This window comes from Nicotiana sylvestris, chromosome 2 (assembly GCF_000393655.2).
Source record: "Nicotiana sylvestris chromosome 2, ASM39365v2, whole genome shotgun sequence".
Taxonomy (NCBI): Eukaryota; Viridiplantae; Streptophyta; class Magnoliopsida; order Solanales; family Solanaceae; genus Nicotiana; species Nicotiana sylvestris.
Window position 1 is genome coordinate 95336239 of NC_091058.1, and position 13023 is coordinate 95349261.

The 13023-nt window shown below is 40.0% G+C and overlaps 1 protein-coding gene across 1 annotated transcript; it reads left to right on the forward strand.

Annotated features, from left to right (window-relative positions):
- Positions 1–44: 44 nt before the first annotated feature.
- On the forward strand, positions 45–1663 carry LOC138885264 (uncharacterized). Its single transcript, XM_070166195.1, has 2 exons — positions 45–357; positions 1083–1663. Exons 1-2 carry the CDS (start codon positions 45–47, stop codon positions 1661–1663), a joined length of 894 nt encoding a protein of 297 aa, XP_070022296.1.
- Positions 1664–13023: the final 11360 nt, after the last annotated feature.

Here is a 13023-nt window from a genome sequence, read left to right on the forward strand (position 1 = left end):
TTATAAGTAGTCTGAAAAAGAAAGCCCTTGAGTGTCAATATGACATGGAAAAGTCTGAGGCCAACCTAGCCAAAGTCCGGGCACAATGGGCAAAGGAGGCGGAAGAGTGGGCAAAGTTTGTGCAACAAATGAAAAGAAAGTATGAAGGGACAATCACCAGCCTGAAGAGAAAAATGACTACCCTCGAGAATGAAGTAGCCAAGCAAGCCAAGGACATCAAGGCTGATAGGGAACACTGTTATGATTTGATAGCTCAGATAGAGGAAGAAATGCAACAGTTGCAAAATCAACATCTCCATGACACTCAGGTGTTAGAAGCCCGGGATCAACAGGTCGGGCGTCTACTTCGGGAAAAGGGTAGAATCTGAGAGTGGGTCAGAGTCATTGCAAACTACATTGTTGTGAAATGCCAAGCATGTGAGGATATGACTCGCACCACTTTCTTCGCGGCAGTGATGACGTTTGTCCGACAGATAATGAGTGACTTGGATAGGCTTCAAAAGGATCTTGCATATAGGCCCGTGGCGAGACCGAATGATGTCCCCCGGGCCCCAGGAGCATTTGAGGCATTAATGTATTCGTGATTTTTTTACTTGAGTCTGTATTTTCTTTCTGTTAAAGTCTGTTAGTTTCTTTTGAGTCTGTTAGTTTTTGAGTCGTTATAATCAAAGTATTTGCCTTTTGAAAATCCCAAAAATGTTTTATTACTTATTTTTACACTTATAACCCAGAACTACGCTCAGTCTGATTCATGTGGGGTCATGATACATAGGCAATCTCTATAGGACTCGACCATAACCAAAAGAAAAGAGAAAGAAAATAAGAAACCATGAGAAGGAAACAAAATAAGAAAGGGAAATGAGAGAATAAAAAAACAATGAGAAGTCAAACAAAGAAAGGCAAGAAAAAAAAGAGAAAAAGGGAAGTTGTACATGGAAATAAGGAAAAGCCGAGATGGCACAAGCAATCGAGCAAATACATGATAGAAATGATTAATTACTTAGGTGCATTGCATTCCACAAATATGCGGTTACTAATCTATTAAGCTCTAATTACTAACAAGTTTGTTGTTGATGTTGTAGAGCTAAGGCAGGTAGTTAGTTTGTTGAGCATTCTGGCAACCCATCCATACAACACCAGGTCCAAAGGTGAATTGATCATGTCTAACCAAAAACTTGATGCGAGTAGCATCGATCCTTCAAGAGAGGTGGAAGAATTGGATGTTAATTCGATGAAAGAAGAGATGTATAAGTTGAAGCAGCAGATGGCCGAAATGTACCAGGCCTGGGCAAAAGGGCAACCACTACCAGCTTACCCCGTCAACCCTGCTTTCATCCCGCCATTGACTCAATCCCAAGAACATCCTACTGTTGATTCATCTGCAGGATTTCCTATTTACCATCACTACCAAGGCACCACCTCCCAAACCCCGCAAGCTCCACAACCCAAACCAGTTCCGTACCCTCCTCCACCAGCCACTCCTGTCTTCGTAGCACCACCGCCTGCTACAATTCATCGATCCTCCAGTGAGCCTTTGTTCCGGGCTCATGAAAACCAGTATTACCCCCTTAAGCCAACTTTTAAAGCTCTGGAACCCTATTCTTACACTCCTCGTTTCGATCTTCCTGTGGAAGCTGAGAAACTGTCCAAAAATCCCGAATAGGAGGAGATGTTCAGGAAAGTTAAAAGTTTAGAACAGTCATTCAGGGACATGCGGGGGTTGGGAGGTCAAGTAAGTGTGTCTTACAAAGAACTATGTCTGTTTCCAGATGTGCAATTGCCGGCAGGGTTTAAGATGCCCAAGTTTGATTTGTACAATGGGCACGGTGATCCAATAGCGCACTTGAGAGGGTTTTGTAGCAAAATGAGGGGAGCTGGAGGGAAGGATGAATTGCTAATGGCATATTTCAGTCAAAGTTTGAGTGGTTCAGCGTTGGAATGGTATACCTAGCAAGATCACGGAAGATGGTACACATGGAATGATCTAGCCCAGGCATTTGGTTGTCACTTCCAGTACAATCTCCAGGACATTCCGGATCGACTGTCCTTGACAAAACTTGAGAAAAAGCACAGTGAAAGTTTTAGAGAGTATGGTTTCCGTTTGAGAGAGTAAGCAGCGAGGGTTGACCCTCCGATGAAAGAAAGTGAAATGGTGGATTATTTCTTGCAGGCCTTAGAGCCCACTTATTTCAGTCATCTGGTATCGGCTGTAGGCAAATCCTTCAACGAAGTGGTGAAAATGGGGGGCAATGTAGAAGAAGGGCTCAAGTCGAATAAAATCATAAGTTATTCAGCTATTAAGGCAACCACTCAGGTTATTCAGGGCAGCGCGGGAGGAATAATTGGGAAAAAGAAGAGAGAGGATGTGGCAACAATTGATTCAGGAGCTTGGTTCGGAACCAGAGGCTCATCTTACCACTATAATCAGCCTCGACCCCACCACCGAACTTACCCCCACACCCAGTGTAATCCACCCCAACACTATTACCCCCACCATAACCTCATTTTTCTGTCCACCACGCCCAAACATACAACCAACCTCCTACCCACGCGCAATGGTGTGCGCCCATTCCCCAAAACACTTATCCACCACCACGAGCCTACCGAAACCCTCCTAGACCAAGTTTCCGGCCTAATCAAGCATTTAAAGATGAAAGGTTGTATAAAATGAAAACCTTTACTCCATTGGGAGAGTCATATACTAGTCTATTTCACAGGCTAAGACAACTGGACATGCTAAGGCCGATATAGTCAAAATTGCCAAATCCTCCCCCAAAAAATCTGGATTATTCTGTAAGCTGCAAAAATTATTCTGGTACTCCGGGTCATGACACGAAGAAGTGCTGGCACCTAAAAAGTGTTATCCAGGAGCTCATTGAACTAATAGAATTGAAGTTCAAGCTCCAGAGGCGCCCAATATCAACCGGAATCCGATGCCAACCCACCAAAAGACAAATATGATTGAAATAATGCATAAGGGAGGGGAGCCTACGAAGCCTTCACAGACCTTCATGATGATTCGGTCTAGTGAGGTCAAGCCAATTGAACCATCTATGGTAGTTAAGAAGAGGTTTTCAAGTGATGTGGTAGAAAAACAAGAAAGGGTGAAAGTGGCTGTGCCAGGAATGGCAAGAAGACCTATCGTAATTGTGGAAGGTGCCCGCACAGATCATGTCATTATTAAGCCGGTAACCCAGTTACCGAGAGTCAATAACAGGGCTATTCCGTGGAATTATGAATGGGTGACAGTGACTTATAAAGGGAAAAAATTAAAGAAGAAGTCTGTGAGACCTAGGGTTTGGCTCGTTCGGGGAGATGCTTTGCCCCCGAGGAGTTAAGAAAAGCTAAAGATAACCCAGTATTAGTGAAGAAAGCTGTAACTGAAGAAGAGGTAGAGGAATTCTTGAGAAAGATGAAGATGCAAGGCTATTCTATCGTGGAACAATTGAAAAAGACGTCTGCTCAGAGTTCAATATTGACATTGTTAATCCACTCAGACGAGCATCATCGAGCCTTAATGAAAATTCTGAATGAGGCTCATGTTCCCGATAAAATCTCAGTAAATCATCTGGAAAAGATAGCCAACAAAATCTTTGAAGTGAACAGAGTCACTTTTTCTGACGAGGAATTACCTGTAGAAGGTACTGAGCACAAATGAGCTCTTTACCTTACGGTGAAATGTGAGGACTCCATGGTTACCCGGGTATTGGTCGATAACGGTTCTAGTGCGAACATTTTCCCTCTCTCCACTCTGAGCAAGTTGAAAGTAGAAGATGAGAGGATTCATAAGAACAGTATCTGCGTGCGGGGATTTGATGGCGGAGGCAAAGATCCAGTTGGGGATATAGTGCTAGAGCTGACAATAGGGCCAGTTGAGTACACAATGGAGTTCCAGGTGCTAGACATAGCTGTTTCCTACAATCTGTTGTTAGGTCGACCATGGATTCATGCAGCTAAAGTAGTCCCATCAACACTACACGAGATGGTCAAATTTGAATGGGATAGACAGGAAATAGTTGTGCACGGTGAAGATAATTTGTGCGCTCATAGCAATGTCGTTGTGTCGTTCATTGAAATGGAAGATGACAAGGGGCCGTGGGTCTACCAGGTTTTTGACACGATGTTGGTCGAGAAAGTTCCATAGGGGAAACACATTCCAAATCCGAAAATAACTGCCACATCAGTCAGGGTGGCCTTTGAAATGTTGAAGAATGGTTTTGTACCAGGCAAAGGTTTGGGTTCATCTCTGCAGGGCATCATACAGCCAGTGTCCCTCCCTAAAAACTTGGGAACATTTGGCCTGGGATTCAAGCCCACAGCCTCAGACATAAAAAGAGTCAGGAAATTGAAATAGAGGGCATGGGTCCTTTCAAATCCGGTCCCACATCTTTCCAGATCATTTGTCAAGTCTGGTACCAGAAGTCGCCCAGTAACAGCAATTCTCAGTTCTGTGATTGATCCTGACAAGGAATTAATTGAAAAATTCGAGAAATTGTTCGACGATGTAAACATGGTGGAAATTGGAGAAGGTTCTAGCAACGCGGAAGTGCAATTTGTCGGGCCAAAAACAAAGCTTAACAATTGGAAGGCTACTCCTCTCCCCACTCGGAAGGAGTTTTGGTAGTTTATTTTGATTTTCCTTCAGTTTGTCTGGGTTATTCCAGGGTTGTAATCCAGATTGTTATCTTTCAGTCTGTTTGAGTGTGCAACCCTTGTTATCTTTTATCATTCAATGAAATGCAATCTCCCTTTCTTCATCATTCCTGATGGTTTTCCTTTTTTTTTTCTTTTCTTTTCTGTACAGTTCTTTTTACGCTGGTTCTAATGAAATGGTATGCATGAGGAATCCTTAGCTCAGTCTTAAACATCAATCTGATTTTGAAATAATAATTCAAGAAGTAGAGTGTGATGACAAATCAGAATATGATGAAGATGAGGCTTTTGAAGAGATTAGTAAGGAATTAAATCACTTTGAAGGAAGACCCAAACCCAACCTGAATGATATAGAAGCCATCAATTTAGGGGATGCAAATAATATCATAGAGACTAAAATAAGCGTCCACCTTGAACCAAAGATCAGGGAAGAGATAATCAAAGCACTGATTGAATACAAACATATTTTTGCATGGTCATATGACGACATGCTAGGGTTGAGCACTGATTTGGTGGTCCACAAATTACCCACTGACCCGGCATTCCCTCCCGTCAAGCATAAATTGAGAAAGTTCAAAACTGATATGAGTGTGAAGATTAAGGGAGAAATCACCAAATAGTTGGACGCAAAGGTCATTCGGGTCATACGATATCCCATTTGGTTAGCTAATATTGTGCTAGTACCAAAGAAGGACGGCAAGATCAGAGTATGCGTTGATTACCGCAATCTCAACAAAGCAAGTCCAAAGGATAATTTTCCACTATCCAATTATCCACATTTTGATCGATAATTGCGCCAAGCATGAAATTGGATCTGTTGTGGATTTCTATGCAGGGTATCATCAAATTTTAATGGATGAAGAAGATGCGGAAAAGACGACATTCATAATGCCATGGGGAACTTATTGCTACCGAGTAATGCCATTTGGTTTGAAAAATGCTAGGGCAACTTACATGAGGGCAATGACTATTGTGTTCCATGATATGATACATAAGGAGATTGAGGTATACGTAGATGATGTAATCATAAAGTCGAAGCAGCAAGCCGACCACGTCGAAGATTTGAGGAAATTTTTCCAGAGGCTTCGCAGGTACAACCTCAAACTTAACCCTGCCAAGTGCGCATTTGGTGTTCCATACGAAAAATTATTGGGATTCATAGTCAGCCATCGAGGCATTGAGTTTGACTCATCAAAGATCAAAGCTATCCAAGAATTGCCGCCTCCGAGGAACAAGACTGAGGTGATGAGTCTGTTAGGGAGGTTGAACTACATCAGCAGGATTATTGCTCAACTCATGACAACTTGTGAGCCTATTTTCAAGTTGCTGAAGAAGGATGTTGCGGTCAAGTGGACTGATGAGTGTCAAGAAGCATTTGATAAGATAAAAGGATACTTGTCAAACCCACCTGTGCTGGTTCCACCAGAACCAGGGAGACCTTTGATTCATTACTTGAGAGTCCTAGAAAATTCATTTGGTTGTGTATTGGGTCAGCATGACATCACTGGCAGGAAGGAACAAGCCATCTACTATCTTAGCAAGAAGTTCACGGCTTATGAGGTTAAGTACACTCACCTAGAAAGGACATGTTGCGCCCTAACTTGGGTAGCACAGAAATTGAAACATTATTTGTCATCCTACACTACTTACCTCATTTCGCGCTTGGATCTATTAAAGTATATCTTTCAAAAGCCTATGCCCACAAGAAGACTTGCGAAGTGGTAGATTTTGCTCACGGAGTTTGACATCATCTATGTGACTCAAACCGCGATGAAAGCCCAAGCATTGGCCGATCATTTGGCCAAGAACCCGGTCGATGAAGAGTACGAGCCATTGAGAACTTATTTTCCCGATGAAGAGGTGATGCATATCGACGAATTGGAGCAGATTGAAAAACCAGGTTGGAAACTTTTCTTTGATGGGGCTGCCAACATGAAAGGAGTTGGAATAGGGGTTGTGCTTATTTCTGAAACAGGGCATCACTATCCTGTTACGGCTCAGCTTCATTTATATTGTACCAATAATATGGCTGAGTACGAGGCATGCATTTTGGGTTTAAGTCTAACTGCAGACATGGATGTCCAGGAAGTCTTGGTCTTGGGAGATGGGGAACACGGAATTTAAAGCTCATACCATACTGACAATGTTTTCATGATCTTTGTCAACATTTTCGATCTGTAGAGTTCAGGCATATTCCAAGGGTCCATAATGAGGTGGCCGATGCTTTGGCTACCTTGGCATCAATATTTCACCATCCGGACAAAGCTTATGTCGATCCTCTACATATTCAAGTCAGAGATCAGCATGCTTACTGTAATATGGTGAAAGAAGAACTTGATGGTGAACCGTGGTTCCATGATATCAGGGAGTACATCAGAATGTGGGTATATCCGATGCAAGCCATAGGGGATCAAAAGAGAACAATTCGATGGTTGGCAAGTGGATTTTTCTTTAGTGGAGGAGTTTTGTATAAAAGAACACCAGACCTTGGATTGTTAAGATGCATAGATGCTAGACAAGCTACGACTGTAAGGTCCGAAGTACATTCGGGAGTCTACGGACCACATACAAGTGGATATGTGTTGGCGAAGAAAATTCTCCGAGCAGGTTATTATTGGCTCACCATGGAGAGAGATTGTATCAGTTTTGTGCGCAAATGTCATTAGTGCCAGATACACGGAGATTTGATTCATTCTCCACCATCGAAATTGCACACAATGTCAGCACCATGGCCCTTCGTTGCTTGGTGCATAGATGTCATTGGACCAATTGAGCCGGCAACATCCAACGGGCACAGGTTCATTCTGGTAGCCATTGATTATTTCACCAAGTTGGTTGAGGCTAAAACTTTTAAGTCTGTAACCAAGAAAGCAGTGGTTGATTTTGTTCACTCAAATATCATCTGTCGATTTGGAATCCCAAAGGTGATCATCAGGGATAATGGTGCTAATCTTAACAGTAATTTGATGAAAAAGGTATGTCAGCAGTTTAAGATTGCACATCGCAATTCCACCCCATATCGTCCCAAGGCGAATAGAGCAGTCGAGGCAGCCAACAAAAACATAAAGAAGATACTTCGGAAAATGATAGAAGGTTCCAGGCAATGGCATGAAAAAATTACCATTTGCGTTGCTGGGTTATCGCACTACTGTCCGTACTTCAGTAGGTGCAACTCCTTATTTGTTGGTATATGGCACTGAAACAATGATACCTATAGAAGTTAAAATCCCATCCCTTCGGATTATTGTTGAGGCTGAGATTGATGATGATAAGTGGGTCAAAACCCGTTTAGAACAGTTGAGTTTGATTGAAAAAGATTGGTAGCAATGTGTCATGGCCAGTTATATCAAAAGAGAATGGCGAGAGCATACAACAAAAAAGTGCGTTCCCAAAAGTTTGAAGTGGGTCAGCAAGTATTAAAGCGCATCCTTCCACACCAGGCCGAAGCGAAGGACAAGTTCGCCCCAAATTGGCAAGGACCGTTCATTGTAACAAAAGTGTTGTCCAATGGTGCTTTGTATCTAATAGATATCGAAGGCAAATGTGTAGACATGGCTATCAACTCTAATGCAGTCAAGAGATATTATGTATGATTTCTTTGGTTCAATTGTTGATTATTTGTACTTGGCATTGTTTCGAAGATTGGAATGATGAAGGCAATTTGTTCTGCTATCTAAACACTCTACCCTTTGTTTCCCCTTTTGAGCCTTATTTATTTTATTTCATACCCCTCTTTTGGAATCAATAATGAAAAAGAGAGAAAAGAAAAAGAAAAAAAAGAGAAAAGAAAAAAAGCGAAAAGAGAAAATACAAGAAAACAAAGAAATTAAGGTGTGAACTACGTTTGACCTGATTCCTGTTAAGGATACGTAGGCAGCCTCACGGCTCGGTCATATTATATCAAAATAAAAATCAAAAATCCCCAAGCAAGAAACCGGGGCAGAAGTTGTGATTGTGGTAAGAGATCAGATTCCAAAAGTTGTAATTTTGACCCATTTAAGTTACTTTGAGCCTTTTTGATACCCTTTTCTTTCCAAACATATCCAAAGAGCCCACATTGCCGTCCAAAGAAAGACCTCCCGATCAGTCTTCGAGAGATGCTAAGTCAAGCAGGTAAAGAGGATTCATATCAGGGGCAACACTCCGGTTTATGCAAGAGAAATCAAAAAATGAGAGAGTCTTATTGGTGAAAACCCTCGCGGGCACCATAAGGCGACGAAAGTTGAGAGAAAGTAAAAATGAGAGAGTCTTATTGGTGAAAACCTTCACGAGCACCATGAGGCGACAAGGAATTGAGAAATGAACAAATGAGAGACGTTTGTCGGTGAAAACCCTTCAGGGTACTACAAGTCGAACAAGGTCTGTAAGCTGGCGGAAAGTAAACATTGGGTTGCGGAGATCTTGGAGCACAAAGTAAAACAATTGGAAAAGTGATTGGTTAAATAGACTGGGTTGATTTATCCAAAATGCATACCATGATTATTGGTGCAGTTACTCCACTCAGATAAGTTTCTTTTTCTCTCTCCAACAGTCATCCAAATTTGGATTTTCTTCTTTATTCTTAATTCTCAAAATCGTCGCATTTCATTGCTGTTAATTTTACTCCTCTAAAGCTCTTCCAAGGTTAGCCTTATTTCAACAAATAAGAAGGAATTTCAAAGTTTACTACCAGTTTCAAAATTGCACAAAGCAAAATACGGCTAGGCCATGCCAGAGATAGTGTGATGAAAAGTGGGACATAGAGTGTAAGTAAAAGTTAAATCGGTGAAATAGTTCAGTAATATCGCGGGAGATGTAGAGGTCAGAAATGAAAAACAACGGTTGGGATGTAGAGTACTCAGATCATCTAGGGTCCTGGGGTTAAGGATAAATTAGAAGGTCAAACAATTCTCGACCGGCTCAAGGCAGCCAGTCAAAGCAAAACATGGCAAAGGAAGAACCACCTTCAGCAAAATTGCCACAACTAACTACCACGTTTTAAACTGACAAGATTTTTCTTTGATTTGAAATAGGGGCAAAAATTTCATTTGTTTCGGAGAAATCCTACGTGAAGAAAGAGCAAGTACCAAACAGGTTTGATCGCAAAGTTCTCAGGACCCTCCTGGAAAATGGGACTTAGTTTTGAAATTCAAAATAATCACGAGTAGCAGAATCTAGCATAAATGTACCCCAAAGGAATATAAGCGAAACTTCGAAGTTTTCATGCTTGAGGTAGGATTCACTAGAAATTTTCAGGACCCTCCTGAATAATGGGACCTAGATTTAAGAATTCCATTAGATAACAAGATTTAGCGTAAGTTCTACTATAAGGGAGTATAATTTATCCCTAAAAATGTCACTCTTAAGATAAAACTTGATTTTGATTTTCAGGACCCTCCTGGATAATGGGATGAGTTTTAAGTCTGTCTTAGATAATAAGATTCAGCAGAAGTCATACCTTTAGAAGATATAATGTAGCTTTGAAACAGGCATTTTACTAGAAGTTTTCAGGACCCTTCTGGATAATGGGGTCTAGCTTTCAAATTCTTATAGATATTTGGTACCATGATTCAATTAACACTCACGGATATGCCCGGCTACCAAACTGGGGCAGAAAATTTTCTTTTGTTTTGTCTATTTTGTGGAAGTCAGGTGCCCATCTGAAGAGAATGGAAGGACAACACTACTTTCAAAGAATAGAAAACAGTTCATACCCAAGCAATCAGGAACCCGCCTGGAGAAACAAGGGAGGACAAGTCAAAGAAAAGTAGTTTCAAGAAGAAGACAATTCAAGTCAAGCAATCAGGAGCTCACCTTGAGAGCAAGGTAATACAATTCAAGTTTTAGCAGTCACGAGCCCACCTGGAGATCAAGTGAATACAATTCAAGTTTCAGTAGTCAGTCGCCCTCCTGGAGAGCAAGGGAATACAATTCAAGTTTCAGTAATCAGGAGCCCGCATGGAGAACGAAGGGAAGAAATACAATTCAAGTTTCAGCAATCAGGCACCCACCTGGAAAGCAAGGGAATACAGTTCAAGTTTTGGCAATCAGGCGCCCACCTGGAGAGCAAGGGAATACAATTCCAGTTTTGCAATCACGCGCCCACCTGGAGAGCAAGGGAATACAATTCAAGTTTTGGCAATCAGGCGCCCACCTGGAGAGCAAGGGAATACAATTCAAGTTTCAGCAATCAGGCGCCCACCTGGAAAACAAGGGAATACAATTCAAGTTTTGGCAATCAGGCGCCCACCTGGAGAGCAAGAGAATACAATTCCAGGTTTGGCAATCAGGCGCCCACCTGGAGAATAAGGGAATACAATTCAAGTTTTGGCAATCAGGCGCCCACCTGGAGAGCAAGGAAATACAGTTCAAGTATTGGTAATCAGGAGCCCACCTGAAGAACGAAGGGAAGCAGCAAGTCAAGTATTGGTAATCAGGAGCCCACCTGAAGAACGAAGAGAAGCAATTCAAGTTTCGAGGAAAATCAGTGCAAGTATTGGCAATCAGGAGCCCACCTGGAGAACGAAGGGAAACATCAAGGTTCAAAGGAGTTCAGCAATCAGGAACCCACCTGAAAAACGAAGGGAAGCAGTTCAAGTTTCAAGGAAAAGCAATGCAAATATTGGTAATCAGGAGTCCACCTGGAGAACGAAGGGAAGAAGCAAGGTTCAAAGAAAGACAACAATAATGAGCCCACTTGAAGAACAAAGGGAAAGCATCTCAGAATGCAATTTAAGTCAGCAACAAAGGAATCTCACTCAGAGAGTACAAGTCAGCAGGGCAGCAGAAACTGCAAGTTCAAGTTTGAAGATATAGATAGGATTCTTGTAATTCGTATATCATAGTTTAGTCTGGCTTCTTTTATTTTGTCACGGTGTAATAAGGAGTTTAGTAAGCAGAAATAGCAGCAATAACAGCAAAATCACAGCTCTTCGGTAGTACCAGCTACCAAAACTTCTTGAACCACACGCGACCCGATTCCCCTATAACCCGAGATATGTAGGCTGTCCAAAACCAAGACTCGGTTGCACCCTTTCTCGTTTCTCTTATCCTTATTTCTTCCCTTTTGAATAAAAATACATTCAAAAATTAGTAACATGGCTCACCTTATCTTTGCTTGAAAACTTTTCATGTTTCCAAATAAAGAGGGGCAACTGTGAGCACCTAATTTTTGACAATAATTAATTTTTTATCACTTCTTCTATGTAAATTTTTTAGGGGTTTTAACCTACAATTTTTAGCTTTGTTACACTTTTTATTATAGGGTAAAAATACAAAATTTTAAAAAGTGAATTATTACTATTAATATTATTTATTTTTATTTTTAAAATAATAAAAAAAATTCCGAAAAATATTAATTTTTTTTTTAATTTTCAGGAGTGATTTAAAAAAATAAGAAAAAGGGAAGTATTGAATAAAAAAAAGTAAAAGTAGGTAAAATTCTCTTTTAAAAAGTAAAAGAAAGTAGGAAATTTAAAAAATAAAAGTAAAGTTTTGTGGAAATTTTAAAAAAATAAAAAGTAAAAGAAAGTTGGAATTAAAAAATAAATATAAAGGTATCTGAAAATTTAAAAAAATTAAAGTAAAAGAAAGTAGCATTTTTAAAATAAAAGCAAAAGAAAGTGGATTTTTTTTAAGAAAAGTTAAATAAGTGGAATTCTCTTTTAAAAAGTAACAAAAGTGGGATTTTAAATAAGATAAAAGTAATTAAAGTTGAAATTTAAAAAATAAAAGTAAAAAAAGGTGGGATTTCTTTTTATAAAAAGATAAAAGCAATTTGTAAGTGAGATTTCTTTTAATTAAAAAATAATAAAATAATAAAATATTTTTAAAAAAAAATCTCGAAAATTTTGCCATAAATAGAAGAGAAAGTTTGAGGAAAAAAAAATAAGAGAGGGGGAGGAGAGAAATTTAGGTTGAAAATTTTCATTAAATTTTTCTTTCAATATTTCAGGCCTTGCATCTTGGGTTTGAAGAAGAGTTGATAGAGATTTTGTTGTTGCTGCTGTATTGACTCTACAACTTTCAGATTTTATTCATTTAAATTCACTCTCTTGTAGGTATGTAATTCAAGCTCTTGAGTTAAAAAATGTCGAAGCATCTTTATTGAAGCAGAAGCAGATTGATTTGGTTCTTTTGATAAAGTTTCTTTCGTATTGGATCTGTTCGCATGAATGATGTTTCTTTGATTGAGTGAATTGAGATTTGCAAATGTTAACGTTATTTTAGTATGTTCATGACTCTGTCTCGTTTTTTTATTTTTTTTTATTTTACTTTTTTTATTTTTTTTGGCTCATGACTTGTAACCAGCAGGTATTGTTTTGTTTACATTTAGATTTCAAGCCCATGTAGTACCATGTTCATATTTTGAAATTTAAAGAAGTATGTGAA

What these genes read in the sequence shown, in the direction of transcription:
- LOC138885264 (XM_070166195.1), top strand. Translation starts at nt 45, where the DNA reads ATGGAAAAGTCTGAGGCCAACCTAGCCAAAGTCCGGGCACAATGGGCA. An exon ending in GCGTCTACTTCGGGAAAAGG is followed by an intron (nt 358 to 1,082) that starts GTAGAATCTGAG and finishes TTGATGTTGTAG; the next exon opens with AGCTAAGGCAGGTAGTTAGT.